Source organism: Hemicordylus capensis, chromosome 15 (assembly GCF_027244095.1).
Source record: "Hemicordylus capensis ecotype Gifberg chromosome 15, rHemCap1.1.pri, whole genome shotgun sequence".
Taxonomy (NCBI): Eukaryota; Metazoa; Chordata; class Lepidosauria; order Squamata; family Cordylidae; genus Hemicordylus; species Hemicordylus capensis.
In genome coordinates this window covers 15580187-15598392 of record NC_069671.1, presented here as the reverse complement: position 1 = coordinate 15598392, position 18206 = coordinate 15580187, and the positions used below count along the sequence as shown (strand labels likewise).

Genomic DNA, 18206 nt, shown 5'->3' with positions numbered 1-18206 from the left:
GGTCCAGCATCGTGATAGGAAGGCGGGGCACAGAAGCCAAGCCCCTGATCTCAGGCCTGACTTGGTGTGTCCCATTTAAAGAGATCCCAAGGAAGCCCTTTGCTGGAGGCACGCTGTGGGGTTGGTGTGACCTGGACAGCTCTTGTAGGAGGCAGGAAAAAGTAGGGCGCTGTAGGGCACAGGTGGTCAGAAAGCAGATCAGGGTCTACTGGTAGACTGTCAGCATAGCAACATAATGCTGCCATATACTGAGTCAGACCATAAGTCTATCTACCTATGTTAAGGTGGTTCCCTGTCCCCAAAGAGCTCACGCTCCAAGAAGAAACACAAGGTAGATGCCGTCAATGGCCGCTGTGCTGAGGCCGACCAGGTCTGGTTGCTTGTGCCCTGCTTCCTCTAAAGAGAACCGCCATTTTGGAAGGGGCCTCTTGGCCTAGTGAGCAGCGGCCTGGGACTTGAATGTGCAGGCCGAACCGACTGCATGAGGAAGCCAAGGGCCACGGACCGTGGACCTTGGTCAGGGGGCCCCTGTGGCCCAGCAGGGGTGGGTCTGACCAGTCCCTGGAATGGGAGGCCCCAAGTGAAGAGCAGGTTAGGAGCAGAAGAAGCGGTTGACCCGCAGAAGAGGCCAAGAGGCATCCCAACCGGCCTTGCGCGGGCGGCTCTCTTGTCTTCTCAGGTGAAGGTGATGCGTAGCTTAGACCATCCCAACGTGCTGAAGTTCATCGGTGTGTTGTACAAGGACAAGAAGCTGAATCTGCTCACGGAGTACATCGAAGGAGGGACCCTGAAGGACTTCCTTCGGAACGTGGTGAGTCGAGTTGCTTCCGGCAGGGGGCTCCCAACCGCTGGTTTCCCCAGTGTTCCTGGACTACAACTCTCATCACCCCCTGCCCTCCACGATTGCGGCAGGAGATGATGGGAGTTGTAGTCGGACAACTGTGGACTCCCAGTTAGGAAGCCCTGCCTTGCAAGATCACCAGGCGACCGAAGCGAAATGGGACGACCTGCAGGACAGCTTGGGGTGGGATAAGAGGTTGGTGGGCATCTTGTGCTGAACTTAATGGTGGCTGGCCCTGAAAGCATTTCTTTGTTCTTAGAAGGTATTCTAAAATGCCAAAGCATCGTCGGTGCTCTCTTGTGAATGGACAAGGGAGTGGTGTGTGTGATCATCCGCTACGTCAGCCACTTTGCAGCAAGTGCTTCTTCCTCTCGCCTTCCTCCGATTCCACAGGGCTCTCACCGTAGCCTTTGACGCACTAGCAACGGTGGTGGGTGGGTGGGCTTGTGCTCTTCCGAATGGGAAGATGGTGCTGCTGCTGCCCTGGCAACCGGTGAGGCACTACTGCAAGCTTTTTATACACACACACACACACACACACACACACACACACACACACACACACACACACGTCTAGAAAGATAAAGGAACTTTAATTACAGTCCGCGACCAGCAATAGTCTAGAAAGATGTTTTGTGGTGAACTCTGTGTGGCCCATCTGCTGAGAGCAGAACACATCGCTGTTCATCCGCCCCGCAAGATGCAGCTTGCCTCGGCCTCAAGCAATGAGCTGATGCGGGAGGTCCTTTGCTTTGCAGGATCCGTTTCCCTGGGAGCAGAAGGTCAGCTTTGCCAAAGGGATTGCCTCGGGGATGGTGAGTTGCCTTTCCCCCACGGGGGGATTTTGGTGGGGTTTATAGCCTGCTCCGTCCTGAAGCTTGGGGACAGATTCGCTGCCGAATGGAAGCTAAGAAAGCCAGAGGCTCCCTTGCTCTGTACCTGATGTTTACCCTGGCAGGCTGCCTTGGTGTGCAAGTGAAGGGACACATCAATTTAGGTTCAGCTCACTGGCCAGCCTTTGTTTGAGGTTGCCACCAATCCCTTCTCTTCCCGCAGATCCTCTTCTGGCAGAGGACGTAGGACGGAAGCAGGTCTTCTGTCATTTGCAATGGGAGGTGGTGATGGTCAGAAGCAAGGGGCGCCCTCTCTTACTGCTCAGAAAGGATTCCTGCTGTCCACTCGCTTCTCAAAAGCGACAGTGGTGAGGAGACCTCTCTGGTGCTGGGAGTGCTCACCACTAGTGAGCGGGCAAGTGGGTTTATGGATGCCTGGGCTCGTGCCTCCTGGTGTGTTCACCCTCGAGCAGTGGCAGGAGGGCACACAACAAGTCCTTCCTGAAGCACCCACCCCCAGACAGAACCAGGCATGGCTCAGCAAACCATCTATGAAGCCAGGATGACTCCTGCCCCACGGTTCTTTCCGCAGGGAGCTGGCTGCTCGACCCAGAATGCAGCCAAGCCAGCCCGGTCAGCAGCTGTGCCCCATCCCCTCTAGCGTTCCCTCTGACAGGGAATCCCAGGCGTTGTGGACAACAACTCCCAGCATCCCCAGTGGTGATGGCCTTTGGCTGGGGATTCTGGGAGTTGCAGTCCACAACATCTGGGATTCCCCGTTGGGAACACGGAAGGCTCGGTGGCGGGAGAAGCTCAGGCAGCCTGTGGGGTGGGCTGGTGGGTCCTTAAGGGTGGGCTGTGGGCTGGGGTCCAAAGACATGACATTGCACTGCAGCCAGGTTTCACCTGGGCGACGGTGTCTCTGCTCACGCGGCTGCTTCCTGCTCTTTCCTCCGGCAGGCCTACCTCCACTCCATGTCCATCATTCACCGGGACCTGAATTCCCACAACTGCCTCATCAAGCTGGTGAGCCCCCGCTGCCCTCTCCTCACCCTTCCTCTCATCCCTTCTTGGCTCAGGCCAGCAATGGAATATGCCTTCTCTTTCTGGGCAACGTCCTGTCTTTTTTGTGTGCTGCAGGACAAGACGGTGGTGGTGGCAGACTTTGGCCTGTCCCGGCTGATTGTAGAGGAGAGGAAGAAGCCCACCCTGGAAAAGCTGTCGGCCAAGAAGCGGAGCTTGCGTAAGAGCGACCGGAAGAAACGCTACACGGTGGTTGGGAACCCCTACTGGATGGCCCCGGAGATGCTGAACGGTAAGAGGCCTTGCAGGTGGATGCCAGGACTTCTCAACAAGAGGAAGTCCTTCTCCATACTGCACATAACTAGCCTTTTGGAATGCTCTGCCACAGGGTGAACGTAAGAACAGCCCTGCTGGATCAGGCCCATCTAGTTCTGCATCCCGTTTCATACAGTGAATGTGATGTGGTGATGGCCACTCATTTGGATGGCTTTAAAAGGGGGCCTAGACCAATTCATGGAGGACAGGACTATCGCTGGCTACTAGTCTGGTGGCTGTGGGCCACCTCCTGCCTCAGAGGCAAGATGTCTTTGAATATCAGTTGCAGGGGAGTAACAGTAGGAGAGAGGGCAGGCCCTCAACTCCTGTGCCTGTGGGCTTCCTGTGTGAAACGGGATGCTGAACTAGATGGGCCTTCTTGGGCCTGATCCAGCAGGGCTGTTTTTATGACTTGTGAAGGCTCTGGCCCACTGTGTAATGGCAGTCCCACCTCCTCATGTTCTCGGGCTTCCTAAGAGAGAGGAAAGAGACTTAAGGGAGACCCTTTTTTGGTGAAGTGGGCTTCTGTGGGATTGAATAACTGCAACAGGTGGCAGAATCCTGGTATAGGACTTGTGGGGCAAACTTCCATCTCTGGGGCAAAAGTTCCTATAAAGTAGTGCAATGCCCACCAGATGTCCTCATGCCCTGACTACCTTTGGAGGACAGGCAGGATTTAAAAGTGGCATTTTGAAACACAGTCCTTTTTCCTTGGCACGCACCCCTGTTTGAGGGGCCCCCGGGGATGCTCCCCCTCGCTGGACACTGTGCACAAGGTTGCTGCCCTCTCCATGCGCCTCTCCCCTTTCTCTTTTCTTCTAGGACAGCGCTATGACGAGACAGTGGACATCTTTTCCTTTGGGATCGTGCTTTGCGAGGTAAGTCCCGGCTGCTTCCGAGCGAGAGGCTGCCGATGCCTGACCTTGGCTATAGCACACCCATCCTGCTCTGGCTCTGAATGTCCCCCAGCTCTGTTTCTGGCTGCCTCCGGGCCTTCTCTGCTCATTTTGAAGAGTGAGTGGATTGGTGGATTTGCGCAGAAGAAAATCACACTCGTTTGTGCCAAAGAAAATAACTCTTCCCAATTACCTACCGAGACCAAATTTTGCATAAACAATCCTGCCACTTAAAGTAGCTGAAAGCACTACATTTCACACTGGGATGTGCTGGGGGAAGGCTGTAAATAACATTTCTTTTGTGCAAAATGACTTTGCCTGGTCAACAACGGGCCTCGCTTACTAGTTCTCCTGCATTTATCAGGGGAAGAGCAACTCTCTCTGTCCAGCCCCAATCCTTCCAGTGGTGGCTTCTGATTATCTACTTTATGTTTCTTTTTAGATCGTGAGCTCTTTGGGGACATGGAGTTATCTACCTATTTCCTACCTTAGCCACTCTGAGAACTCTTTGTTGAAAAGCAGTCTATAAATACTTGTCGCCGTGTGTGTACACACTGTTGCTTAAACCAGGCCCCCCAGATGTTGATGGACTACAACTCCCATCATCCCCAGCCACAATGTGGTGGCATGTTGTTGTCCAGCAACATCTGGGCACCCCTGCCCCAAACTCTCTTGTTGTGAGCTGGTTTTGTTCCACTCCTCCCTGCATGCAGTCATGGGCAGCAAATCACACCCTTGGTTTAGCAGCCCGGCCACTCCGTTCTTTCCTTCTCCCCTCCAGATCATAGGCCAAGTGTATGCAGATCCAGACTGCCTGCCCCGCACCCTGGACTTTGGCCTGAATGTGAAGCTCTTCTGGGAGAAGTTTGTTCCTGCCGATTGCCCTCCGGCTTTCTTCCCTCTGGCGGCTGTCTGCTGCAGGCTGGAGCCGGAGAGCAGGTGGGCCTTCGGGGGTTAAAAAGGAGCTGCAAGTTCATGGCATTAGGCCAAGGATGGTAGCTTTTATCTCACGGCAGCATTGCATTGGGCGGCGGGGAGGGAACGGACATCCCAGCCACTTCCTGCCACTGCACAACTTCTCTAATTAGTCAGCCTCCTGAATTTAGCACAAAGGAGCAGGTCTCGGACGTAGGGACCCCTGCTGACTGAGCAAAGAGGCGCCTTTTTAAAAGTGCAGGTTCTTTTCTTTTTAGCAGAGGGGGAGCAACTGGCCCTACCCCACCCCAGCACATTATTCCTCCGGTGGCTGTTGCTGGTGCCTTCCTTGTTTCTTTTTAGGCTGTGAGTCCTCTTCTCTGTAAACTGCTTTGAGAACATTTGTTGAAAGGCAGTATAAAAATATTCATAGGTAGTAAGTACTGAAATGATTTTTACCCTATCTTTAAAGGAAAAAAAAGTAGCATATAAAAATGTAGCAACATTCACAAAGCCATTTAATGTGATGAGATGAATTGGAATGTGAAAATACATTGGGCAGGTCCTAGGTTAGTCAAACCCAAGTCCCATTGAAATTAATGGGACATATGTTGATCATTTCTAATTTCTCATTTATTTCAGTGGTGTTGCTTGGATCCTGCCCATTAAATTCCAATTTAGCTTGGATCCTGCCCATTAAAAGTCTATAAAAGTTCATTACCACTTATTCTGCATAGGGTTTCTGTCAACAGCCAAATGCATGTAGGGTTTTTATTCAACCAGCTTTAAAAAGGTGGTTGCAATTTGCTGTAATCCTGATCTCAGTGAACTTGCAGTTTGACTTTACTGGTTGTGGGATTTAGATGTCTTGGTTTAGCAATAAAGTAGGGGCCCACAAAACCTCCTGGGGATGGGGCCAGAGCTCTGGGGTAAAGCATCTGCTTTTCATGCAGAAGGCCCCAGGTTCAATCCCTGGCAGCATCTCTAGGTAGCGCTGGGAGAGGCTCCTGCCTGAAACTTTGGAGAGCCACTGCCAGTCAGTGTAGACCAGGCCTGCTCAATTTAGGGTCCCCCCACCAGCTGTTCTTGGACTACAACTCCCATAATCCCCAGCCATTGTGGCCAATAGCCAGGGGTCATCGGAGTTGTAGGCCAACGTCTTCAGGAGGGCCGAAGTTGAGCAGCCCTGGTGTAGACAGTACTGAGCTAGATGGACCAGTGGTCCAACTCTGTATAGGGCAGCTTCATACCGGTGTACGCATAAGCAGATCGGTATGTGTGATTTATGGACCAAAAGAAAGACCAGCGCTCAAAAATACTGGCCCTTCCTCGGACCTCTTGGGAGAAAGTTCTCCCTTACCACAGGCCTATGCCTGTGTGCTTGTTCCAGGCCTCGAGAGACTCTGTGTTCACTAAACCTCTCTTGTCGTCCTTGTCTCTCTGCATAGGCCCCCATTTTCAAAACTGGAGGATTCTTTTGAAGCCCTTTCCTTATACCTGGGAGAACTGGGAATCCCCCTCCCCTCGGAACTGGAGGAACTGGACCACAACGTCAGCACGGCGCATGGGCTGATCCGGGACAAGCTACCCAGCACCCTCACTTAGTCTCCTGACCCGTGCGCGCTTTCCATGGAATACCACTCAGGCAGCAGGCAGCGAGGACTGATTTCCCACTCTTCACAGGGCATTAATAGGGCACCGATTTGCCTCGTGGCCTTGCCTTCAGCCTCCTCCGCCTCTCTCCTGTGGATCTGTGGCATGTCCTGAGAGCAAGAAGAGCTCTCTCCCACTGGGGGCTTCAGCCCTGACAATCTCGCTTGGGAAACACACAGTTCTTAGGGCCGTATTTGGGGGTCCTAGGCCTGGTGGTGCCTTTAGACCTTGGTCAGACTGCAAGGTGTGAAGGATCCGGGGTGCTTTGCCCCCAGAGCAAAGCCAGAGGCAGCATCCAAGGTGCCAGACGCTTGGGAGAAAAGGGCTTGGAGGGAACTTGCCCCCAAAGGGAAGGCTGGAGCTTCCGTCTTCCGTATGGACCTCTTGGAATTAGGCAAATTCTATCCCCCACGCCTTCCTATTGAGTCTTGTTCCAGGCACCGCCTCCACAGGCAGGTCTAGAAACCTGTGCAAGAGATGAGACTGTAGAGGAAAACTGTGACGGTGGCTGGAATCACTCAGGAGATGCAAACACTACTTCAGCTGATGCTTGAGCAGTGGGCTCTGGGGGATAAAAAAGGGAGAGACTGTATCCCATCGTGGATGCCGGCGTATCCCCAGTGCCTCCCCTGTTGGGGTTTTCTCCGTGGCATGGAGTGCTGGATACAAGCCTGGCATTCCTGGCAGCTGACTGGGAATGAGAGCCTTGACTCCTAGCTGGGACCACTAAGGCGAAGGCACAGAAGAGATCGCGATGATCACTACCTCTGTCCTCCATTTCAGGCCTCTCCTGCTTGCTGTTCTCAGCTGGGTTTGGGGCACTGTCTTCCGACACCTGCCTCCAGCATCTGTTCTGGTGAAGGAACCGGAAGCCCCTCTCGTCTGATGCAGGTGGCCCCTTCCCGGCACTCTTGACCTGAAATAGCCATTTGGGGAAATCCAGCAGCAGATGAGTGGTGAGCTTCACCTCTGCTTTTGGCTTCTCTCTCTGAATTCTTGCTGTCCCCTTTTCCCCAGCTCCCTGTGGCCCAAATCCTGGTGTTCAGAGGGATCAAAACATGTGAAGCTTCTTGGTTCGTTCTTGCTTAGACGAGCTGTTTTGGACTCAAGTTTGTGTTTAATCTGTGGACATTTTAAAGAAACGCTGGACCTTCGCGTGTGGAGGCGTGTAAGGGACATTTTCAGATTCCTTTGCATTCAGATTGGACTCGTCTCCCCCCTCTCCCTCTTTGTAAAGTTGGGGGTGCAAATGTGGGGGTACCCTCTATCTCATGGAGGAGAAACTTGGACCATGCGTTCAGGAGGCTCTGATCTCCTGCAGTTGCATAACAAACTGTTCTATGACTAAATTAAAAGCTGGAATAAAGTTATGCTACGAAAGTAAGGTGGTTGATTATGTTTGAATTAAAGTAACTCTAGTCTGCTTCCTCCTGTAGCTTTAACTGGCTGCATGTTCAGAGGGATGACAAGATCTCATTTAAGCCAAGCTCCGTGATGGGTCGCCTGTCCCTGCTCTTAGAACATCGGGCCAGGGGCTGGAGGTTTTCATTGTCCCAAATCTGGTGACAGAGCCTAGCTGGGGCGTCTTGAGAAGTTGCAGGCTGCTGTAGAAGCCTGGAGGTGTTGCTGTGGAGAGGGGGACAAGTATAGTGACCACACTGGAGCAGTTTTGGTTCACACTACAAGACAGGGGTTCCCATTCCCTAAAGGTACCCAGAAAAAAAGGATCCAGAATGCAGAGCTAAAGGTCTCTGGGGTAACTCCCTTGGACTTCAAGGACCTCCAGAGGGTTTAAAATAAAATTTTGCATTTCCCCCTCCGTTTGCACAGAACTTGAAGCCATCATCTGAATCCAGATTGCAAGGAAGCTGCTTATACTGAGTCAGACCACTGGTCCATCTCGCTCAGTATTGTCTCCACAGACTGGCAGCGGCTTCTCCAAGGTTGCAGGCAGGAATCTCTCTCAGCCCGATCTTGGAGATGTTGCCAGGGAGGGAACTTGGAACCTTTCGCAGGCAAGCCGGCAGGTGCTCTTCCCAGAGTGGCCCCATCCCCTAAGGGGAATATCTTAACAGTGCTCTCACATGTCTCCCATTCAAATGCAAACCAGGGCAGACCCTGCTTAGCAAAGGGGACAATCGTGCTTGCCCCCACAAAGCCAGCTCTCTCCTTCCAAGGTAGGCTCAAGTTGACCCAGGTTCACTTCTCAGCATCTCCAGCCAGGGCTGGGAGAGACTCCTGCTGGAAACCTCAGAGCTGCTGCCAATCAGTGTAGACAATATTGAGCTAGATGGACCAAGGGTCTGACTCAGTAGATGGCAGCTTCCTCTGTTCCTAACATGAGGAGACCAAAATAAAGAAAGCTTTCAATAAACACCAAAACAATGTTTTAAAAAAGATACTAGTGTTACAGATAGAGTTAAAAAGGCTTAGTATTTAAAATATACCAGTTTAGATTATCTTTTTATACAATCTGCATACATAAAAGCCATCAGGAAAACCACCTTTCTTCTAATGAACAGAAGTCTAGCAAGTGACCACTTGGAGAAAATGCAACCAGCGCTGGAAGGACCTTGGCCCCAGCAACCAGTGCTGAGGAAAGGCTGGCACAGCAAACAGCATGTGCTCCAACAGGCATCAGGCTAATTATAATGGTGGTTATTTTTTTAAAAAACAAACACCTAAGTGAAATTTGGTTTTCTGTCCCAATCAACCCACCAGCTCGTCTTATGATTTCAGATGAAGTCGCGAACACTCGAGAAGCTTCCAAGTACCACGGCCAGTAACACTTTGGGACATCCAAATTTCATGTGGAATCCTTTGGCAACGCCACAGTTGATCCAGTTCTTTTCACATCTCAGAAAACATTTGAATGTAAGAGCTGAGCTTCATAGAGCACAGCAACGAATGAAGCTTTTAAACTAAAACTGATAAAAGAACAGGCTTTAAAATTTAAAGGTGACATCAGCATGGATGTCATAACCTAGGAAATACTTCCTGAGCAAGGGCCAAAGTGAAAAGTAGCTTCTTTGTTGTTCGGATTGAAAAGATGCTTCCATTTTCTTCTCTTTAAAGGCAAAGTAACAAAACAGGAAGTGCAAAAAAAAAAATCTGTATTATTTTAGCAGAAAACAAACCAGACTATCCTTCTTGGTACTAGCTGGAGAGTTAAAAACGGTCAAAAGTCCATTATTCCTCTGAGCCAATCAATCCATATTTGCCCCCAAAATGCCCCTGGAAGGAGAAAAATATGTGAAAGGGCACCAATTCCTCCAAGCCTCAAGCCTGGGAATGAATGTCTTTGTAGTTTTTCATGTGTGTTTTTAAACAACTCCAAAGTAAGAGGTCTGAAAAGCAGTTCAGTAATTGGATTACTGGCCCATTCAATGAACGTGAATCCAAACAATTATTCTCAAGAATAAGCATCTGTACTCTCGGATGACTGTCTGAAAAGACACACTCTTCTTACGTTGCAGCAGTCGCAGGGCCACCCCAATCCATCAGAGGGCTCCCCAGTCAATGGGCTTCTTCCCAGATTGTGCCAGTAATTTGTTTGTTCGGGAGAAATGCTTGCAGCCAAAGAAACCTCGGTACACAGAGAGCGGGGATGGATGGACTGTCTGCAGGACGTGGTGGCGTTTCTGCAAGAGAGCCGACATAAGGAAGGCGAGTTAGTCCCACCTAGTACAGGTGGCACCTGGAAATACCACTGTACTTGCAGAATCCAGGTGTAGCACCTATGTGCAGGAGCCTAGGTGATAAGACACCCTGCTGAATGCTATCCTAATTCTGCAATGCCAGAACCCGACAAGGAGGCACATACGTAGGCATTCTTTCCAAATGCTGTTGTAGAACAGACTTCTCATTTGGAGATCAGACCACTAAGAATTCAGCCAGTTCAAGGGGAAAGGGAAGCGAAAGAAAAGACATGAGCTACCCTAGGCTTTAGCCCCACCCTTAAAGCGGGGATTCTCAATGTGTGGGTCCCCAGATGTTTTTGGACTTCAACTCCCATAATCCCCAGTCAAAGGCCGCTGGGTTTGGGGATTATGGGAGTTGAAGTCCAATAACATCTGGAGACCCAACATTGAGAATCCCTGCTCAAGGGAGGCATGAAGATGGGTGTATACCCACCACTAGGTTTCCAAGGTAAAGATGGGAAGAGCCATGGCTGGCATTCTGTCTTCTCCAGTGGCCAGTCAGACAGATGAAAAGCAGAGGATGGTGGCAATATTACCCTCTGATGTGTGGTCCCAGGAACTAGGGGGCAGGGAGGTTCCCCTTCTGGTTCTCACCTCCCTTGCTCACCCACTGCCTTGTGCTGCAGGGGCTACGACAGGAGGCCAATTTCAAACCCCAGGCTTCAGCTCCAGGTTGTATGCCGCAGTACACAGAGCCCAGCTTACAAGCTTCCCTCCATCCCCAAGCAGATGCGACTTTGGGATGGGGGGAAATGGCGCATTTACCCGGTCGATGGCGCTGCCCTTCTTCTGCGCATAGGCGCCCCAGAGCATGAAGACCAGGCCGTCCAAGTGGCTATTCAGCCAGGACACCACCGCGTCCGTGAACTGCTCCCAGCCCTTCTCCTTGTGGGAAGCAGCTTGGTGTGCTCGGACAGTGAGGACCGCGTTGAGCAGGAGCACTCCTGGAATTGCAGACGCAAGAGGAAGGCATCAGGAGGGCCGGTGGGAAACCCAAGCAGGGCGCTTTGCTGCTGCTACGGGTTGGCCAGCCCTTCAAGCAGTTGGGGAAAAGTGTGCGTGGCTTGTGTGTGTTCCAGCGAAGACAACACCAGGCCCGGGCGGTGGTGGCTGTGCTGCCACAGCAATGCCTGGAGTGCCTTCTCTTCGCCGACTCCGCCATAGACTGCAAGTACTTCCACTAACAGCTGGATGGAGGGAATCCCCTCCATCCTTCAGGGGGCAAATACACCCAACGGTAGGGGAGTGAAGCCCACCCAAAAAGAGGCAACGTCACCTTGTTTGGCCCATCCAGTCAAGTCCCCATGGCCAGGATGAGAAAAGCCTTCTATGTCTGCAGCAAGTTCTTTGAAAATATTCTCCAGGCTGCAAAGGAAAAGAGAGTCGGGCAAAACCTTTTCACCCAAACCTTGGAGACACATGAATTCTGCACATTACACACCCACCAGACAGGATGAACTAACTGTGGGTTCAAGCAGAAGACCAATAGAAAGTCAGCATCCATGCCTGAGCTTGACCTGTAACTCATGTCTTTGCAGACATGAAGTTCTACTGCTGACCTTACCTGGGTGGAGGCGGAACCGGTCTCTGGACACTGAAGCAGAGTCCATGTGCCTGCTTGGGGCCATGATATGGGTCTTGGCCCAGGATGACCACTTTTACCTGAACACAAGAACAAAACGGGTTAATGGTCACCGTTGGCAGTTCCTGCTCCCAACTGACACTGCGGTGTGGAAGAAACCCATTTTCTGCCCGCCCAACAAGGTTGTTGCTCCGTGTGCTGAAGCTGATAGAGGCTAAATTGTCGTGCACAAGGGACGGGGCCTTCTCTGTTGTTGCCCCCAGGCTCTGGAATCCTTTTCCGGTGAATGTCTGCTGTGGCTGCTTTTAAAGAATGACTAAAGACCTTTTTATTTGATCAGGCTTTTGCCCCTTAGGGGCTGCCCGGTCTCTCAGCTCTCCTGCTTCTATTTGTCTTTTTAAATGGTTGTGGGGGGTTTTCGGTGGTGTAAAGTTTTTATTTTTAAACTGATTTTAAGGTTTTAAATATGATCTTTATGGAGTTTTATTGTATTTTAACTTTTGTAAATGGACCTGGGATGCCTTATGAACAATAAATAAAATTTCTGCTGCTCCTTGTTAGAACCCAGAATGGGACTGGAGTATCAGTATCAAGCAGGATGCAAGAAATAGTGCCAAGTATTTTTATATTAACACTCATTTTCAGGATGTGGACAGAAACCTGCAGCAGCAAGGCCAGAAGTACCATACATAATTACCAGACCAGACCAAGCAGAAGGAGAGGGTGATATATCTAGCAATTTAGCTTGCCTGGAGCAAAAGGAGTAAGTACAGGTTCAGCTATTGACATGGCTTGTGCTAAGGGTTGATTTTACCAGATTCACTCACATCACGGATATCGCACATCTGGGTCCAGGTGAAGACTTGATGAGGGGGTGGGTACACTGTGTAACGCTTGCGGTCCTTAGCAACAAAGGCCATAAGCTGGTTTGGGAGAGAGAAGAACATGTCTGCTCACATGTTTCTATTCAGGCTATGTAAAAAATTTGCTTGCTTTTAAATATACATCAGGTGTATCACTGAACATAGAAGATGCTCACAATCTAAAAATAAGCAATTTTCTAACAAACAGAAGGAAGTGCAGGGCGGTGGAAAGGAAAACTTTGTGGTTAAAGCTTAAGGTGGGAATAAGGAAATACATTTTAGTTAAGATCAGCTCTGACATACAAGACGCTAAACTTTCAGTGGGGAAGGAAGCAGTGGGGTAATAATACTGCAGAGACAAGCAGGGACACCGTCCCAGCACATGTTTCCTCCAGGGTTTCAGCAGGGACACAAAGCCCTTTGCTTTCTATGTGGGAATAATATACTGCTCCAGTGTTCTCTCTAATAGGAATTCCCAGATGTTGACTACAACTCCCATAATCCCCAGCCAAAGGTCATTGCAGCTGGGAGTTGTAGTGAACATCTGGGAATCCCTGTTAGAGGGAACACGGTGCTGCTCTTGCTCTTGCAATGGTTTGTTATAATATTGGACTACAATTGACTTTATTGTAGTCTGAATATTGGACTATAATTTATTTTGTTACCACTCTTCCTATCTTCTGTTATGACTATCTTCCACCTTTTGTGGTTGACAACCCAGAATGCCCTTCTAGGAGTACAATCACATAAACTTCAGGCTCTGAAGGATTAGGTAACTATCCTTGCCTTCTTGTAACAGAACCTCCCTAAGTGGTTCCTCCCGCACTTCTGAATTCGGGACTACACCACTGAAAGCAAGAGAGGCCGAGGAAGGAAAGACTAGAAAGGAAAAGCTCAGGTTTCAAACAGATTGTCAGGCGAGAGAGAGGGTTCACCTCCCTGCCTTTTGCCCACCTGGGCAAAGTAGGGCTTGGCGCACTCTCCAGCCAGCGCGACCCTCCAGCCCCGCCCAAGCTTGGCTGGGACAACGAGGCTGCTGGTGCGAGCAGCGAGTCTCTGCAGCGCTGCCTCTTTTCTCCTGTGGATCCGCTCAAGCTGCTCCGGGCCCAGCGACGCAGGTCGTGGGGAGGTCTTTGGTCTCTTGCGGGAGCCAGCCTGGGAAAAGGAAAGGAGCATGGCCTGACTTGCTGAAGCCCTAAGCTGAGTCAAGCTTAAAAAGCCCCATAGACTCATTTATGTATCTACATATTTTTTAACAAAAAGAACAATGAAAATAGAAATAGTACTGCTTTGTTTTCACTTGGCAAAGATGCAACGGAAAACTAAGAACCTAACAAAAACAGTTAGCTTGCAAGAAGTTCATTTATCACGTTCCCGGAAGCGCGCGAAAGCGTTTCCCGGGAAAACACTACCACGCCGCCGCTCTCGGCTCCTTATTGGCCAGCGCCGACCAGAGCACGCTTTTCATTGGGCGGGCACTCCCGTTCCGAAACCTCCCCGCCCTCCCGCATCCCAATTGGTCAATAGCGGCACTGTCGCCCCGCCTACTAGCTTCATAATTGGCCCTCGACTGAACCACAGCCTCCCAATGCTCCTATCACAGCTCCTATTAAAACCCCGCCCCACCCCAACAGTTGCTGACGAAGCGAAGGCGGTTTCTAACAGCGGAGGACTTCCCCCGGGGGAGCATCAGCCCGCCTCTCGCCATTTCCCATTGGTCAGACCACAATAGAGGGCGCTTCCTATTGGTCGGTACATCAGACGGGCGCCTTTTTCTAATCCGCGCGCCTCTGGAAGCGAAAAATATCCCTTGCTTTCTCCCTCGAGTCTCCTCGCCGCCGACCCTCGCTCTTACCTCAGTGTTCCCGCCCAGGGCCGGCGAGGGGCTCCGCTTCTTGTCGGGCAGGGCCGTAAAAGAAGAGCGCAGCGTCTTCTGCCCGACCATGACGGCTCTGTTGTTTCCAGGCGGGACGCAGCGCTGCGGCTGGGGAGGGGCCTGCCAGGCGAGCGCGGGGGAGGAAAAAAGCCGCCGCCTCCTCTTCTAGGAGCACTGACGCTTCCCCCCCCGCCCCGCTCAGTCAATGACCCGAAATTGGCGCCAGGCGAGCGCGCATGCGCGACTGAGGAAGCGGGTGTGTCCCGAGAATTGTGCGCCTGCGCAGCTGTCCGCGGAGCAGCGTGCCGCTCTCGAGAAGTGCGCGTGCGCGGCTGAGAAGCGTGCCCCGACTAGTCCTGCGCGTGCGCGGCTGAAACCCCTGCCTTGTTTAGCCTCTTCCCCCTTCTCTGGCTCTCGTCTTGCAGGAGAGGAGAGGCGTCTGTGCTGCTTAAGAGGCCCGCCAGGGTCGGGGCGGGGGGGCTGGAGGAGAGCTTTTGAGAACAAAACCAGCTGATCGGATCCTGCCACTTTTGCTTTGGGCCTGGAAGAGTGGTGGGGGAGGAAGGAAGCTGGCGGGAAATGCCTGGCCCGGTGAAGCTGGAGACCCAAAAGCCTGTTGGTGGGGCTGCCTGAGCTCTAAGGCAGGCCCCAGGAGCAGGTCGGGTCAGCTGCCCTTGGCTGCCTGAAGATCACCCCCCCCCACCCAGGGCCTCAGGTGGGTGCAGCAGCAGAGACCCCTCTGGAGCAGATACAAGCCTCTGCTGTCTGTCTGCTTGCCTTCAAGTCGGTTGATGAGTGAGCACACCCAGCAGTCGTCCATGGAGAAATTCCTCACCCGAGGGGCTCTGAAGACCACAGCAGGGACGAAGACCCAGAGAAGACCCCTTAGGCCGACAGAAGGAGAGGATGCAGCCTGTGCTGAGGAAGGCAAGCAAGCGGCGGAAGAGAAAAGGCCGAGGCTGGAATTGGAAATGCGCCCCCAGGACGGGCCCGCCTTGAGATGTGCTCCTTGGAAGCAGATCCGGGCCGAGGGGCTCAGCTGCGATTACACGGTCCTGTTTGGCAAGGCTGAGGCTGATGATTTCTTCCAGCAGTTGGAAAAGGAGGTAGAGTATTTTGAAGGTAAACGGAGGGCCTGGGCGCTGGGCTTTTGGGGGGTCAGCTGGTGCCCTCTTGGAATCTGTGGGCATCACTTGCTATATGAAACACTTTACAGATGTGCAGTGGTTCCTCGTGATGATTGCAGCAGCCATGCCAACTATCAGCTAGTCTTTGGGCTGTGCTGAGCGTTCTACATCTGTTGCTCATCCTGCACGCTGCAAAGGATTCTGGGGCATCTGAGTGCACACACTTGGTTCACACAAGGCCCCTGCCTGACCTGATCTGCAGGAACCAGGCATGTGCCTTAGAATAGCACCTGCCTATTTCAGTGGGGGAAATCGGCAATGGAGGACAACTTGTATTGAAAGTTCTCATTTGAGGATTCCCACATTAGCTTCCAAGGAAATGGAACCCTACCCACAGTTGCCTAAAATGCAGTTTCAAAATGATTGTGCTAGTCCATTCTGTACTAAAGGGACCTTTTGAATGGTTAAAATACACGGTGAAAGATAACGTGAAAGATGAGGAAAAAACCCCAAAGTATTACAAACAGTTTGTACTGTAAGTGAATCTTTGTTACTTCATGTATTCACTTTCTAAGCGCAGTCAAACCAGACTCGATAATTGACTCCACAGCATTTGGAATATATCACCTTGTACATTAATATAGCATTCCAAGCTTTATATCTTCACCTCTGTATTCTTGAAACCAGGCCTGTTTCCAATGTTTACCTATTAAAATCCCTGCCATTATTAACAAGCTTTGCAATGAGCTGTCTAGGTTCAAATTTAACATAAGGCTTCAAACAGACCCTGATATAAGCTAATGACAGGAACCACTAATCTTTGAACAAGTTCTTCGCATTTAGTTGTGGAAATCCATCTTGAATTCTTCACCCTTTTTTCCCTAAACAGGGGAACTTACCAAGCTTCATGTCTTTGGCAAGTGGCATAAGATTCCAAGGAAACAGGTGACTTATGGGGACGTGGGTCTGACGTACACTTACTCGGGTGTCACCTTCTCTCCCAAGCCCTGGATTCCGGTGTTGAGTCGCATTCGAAATCGGATTCATACAGCTACTGGCCACACCTTCAATTTTGTCCTGATTAACAGGTAATACTCCGGTTCAGGGGTTCCATTCTGAGGCTGGGAGTAAGCTCTAGGAACCTGATCTCCCACCAGTTTTTGTTAGTGGGGGACTTCACCTTCAAGGGAACCTAGCAGATAGGCTTAACAAAGGAAGATGCCTTATACTGAGTCACACCATCTAGCTCAGTATTGTTGACACTGACTGGCAGTGGTTTTGGGCAGGAATCTTTTGCTGCTTTACCTGCCCTTTTGAATCCCCTTAGTATGTTTCCCAGACTATGGGAAAGACCTATATTGGGCAGCAGCGATATAGGAAGGTGCTGAAAGGCATCATCTCATACTGCACAGGAGATGGCAATGGTCAACCCTTCCTACCAAAAACAACCACAGGGCTCTGTGGTGACCAGGAGTCGACACCGGCACAACTTTAACTTTACACTATAACGTGCCCTCTAAAGGGAGCAAGGAAGATGTGGCCAGATTCAAATTGATCTGATACACACTCCTCCTACATATGTCCATTTATTAAGATACATCGCCAACCATAAATCAACTTGGGTCTCCAGTTGTTGTTGGCCTACAACTAGCATCATCCTGAGCGGCCAAAGGCCATTTGGGCTGAGGACGATTTCATGACGGATCTCTCTTCCTGCCTTTGCAGATACAACGATGGACATGATCACATGGGTGAGCACAGGGATGATGAGAAAGAGCTGGTCCCTCGCAGCCCCATCGCCTCGGCCTCCTTCGGAGCTTGCAGGGACTTTGTCTTCCGACACGGCACCTCCCAAGGCAAAAGCCCTTCACGCCGCATCGACCCCATCAAACTGCAGCTGGAGCATGGCAGCCTGCTGATGATGAACTACCCTACCAACCGCTACTGGTACCACAGCGTCCCCCGCCGCGCGAAGGTCTTGGCCCCGAGAATCAACCTCACTTTCCGGAAAGTGATGGCTCTCTAGCCGACAGGAGTGGGGTGAACACTCCTGACTGTTTCAGAAGAAGGACTTCCTCTTCTCGGAGTCTGGCTGTCTCTCTGCTGCATAGGGGTGGCAGGAAATGCCGCCTCTTTAATGTCTTAATGTGAGCAAGAAAAGCAAAAGCAATTGCAGACGGGGCCGGATACGTGATATTAAATGTTGCTGCTGCTGCTGCCTATTCAGGCTTCCAGGGGCTATGCTAGAGTCAAATTATGGGCAACAGGCTTAGAGCAATCTGGGGGTCTTCCTTCAAAAGGGAGGAGGAATACAGCAAATTGTTTCTAAAGTTGTCCCCTAGCAGGACAGACAGAATCCCTTTCCCTTGTTTCCAGGTTTTTCATGATGGCCTTTCAGCTCGTCAAGTTAAGACTCCCATTCCCTACTGTTCTCTCTTTAGGAATGAAAGCAGTGCGGCAAGAGGTCACAAGTCTGCATTAAGTTTACATTTTAAACAAGGGTATTTTTTAAAAGGAGGAACATTACAGATCAAGTTTTTGAAAAATGCTGTAAAAATCTGATAATTTAAGCATCAATTAT

At 51.0% G+C, this 18206-nt stretch overlaps 3 protein-coding genes across 4 annotated transcripts in view; 2 read left to right on the top strand and 1 right to left on the bottom strand.

Annotated features, from left to right (window-relative positions):
• LIMK2 (LIM domain kinase 2) overlaps positions 1–7860 on the top strand; it is a 36336-nt gene extending 28476 nt beyond the window's left edge. For both annotated transcript variants that reach the window (XM_053280340.1, XM_053280341.1), the window contains 7 exons: positions 680–811; positions 1600–1656; positions 2635–2700; positions 2815–2989; positions 3835–3890; positions 4690–4847; positions 6272–7860. In XM_053280340.1, coding sequence (XP_053136315.1) covers positions 680–811; positions 1600–1656; positions 2635–2700; positions 2815–2989; positions 3835–3890; positions 4690–4847; positions 6272–6428 — 801 coding nt within the window. In that variant the 3' untranslated portion in view covers positions 6429–7860. The remainder of the gene's footprint in view (positions 1–679; positions 812–1599; positions 1657–2634; positions 2701–2814; positions 2990–3834; positions 3891–4689; positions 4848–6271) is intronic.
• Positions 7861–8846: 986 nt separating this feature from the next.
• Positions 8847–14753, bottom strand: UNG (uracil DNA glycosylase). The gene is made up of 7 exons (XM_053280086.1): positions 14478–14753; positions 13577–13777; positions 12587–12682; positions 11742–11839; positions 11454–11542; positions 10943–11121; positions 8847–10117 (listed from the first exon to the last, which is right to left on the bottom strand). Exons 1-7 carry the CDS (start codon positions 14565–14567, stop codon positions 9977–9979), a joined length of 894 nt encoding a protein of 297 aa, XP_053136061.1. The 5' UTR covers positions 14568–14753; the 3' UTR covers positions 8847–9976.
• Positions 14632–18202, top strand: ALKBH2 (alkB homolog 2, alpha-ketoglutarate dependent dioxygenase). Its single transcript, XM_053280087.1, has 3 exons — positions 14632–15620; positions 16515–16713; positions 17351–18202. The coding sequence occupies exons 1-3, from the start codon at positions 15290–15292 to the stop codon at positions 17649–17651; spliced, it is 831 nt and encodes a 276-aa protein (XP_053136062.1). The 5' UTR covers positions 14632–15289; the 3' UTR covers positions 17652–18202.
• The last annotated feature ends 4 nt before the right edge of the window (positions 18203–18206 follow it).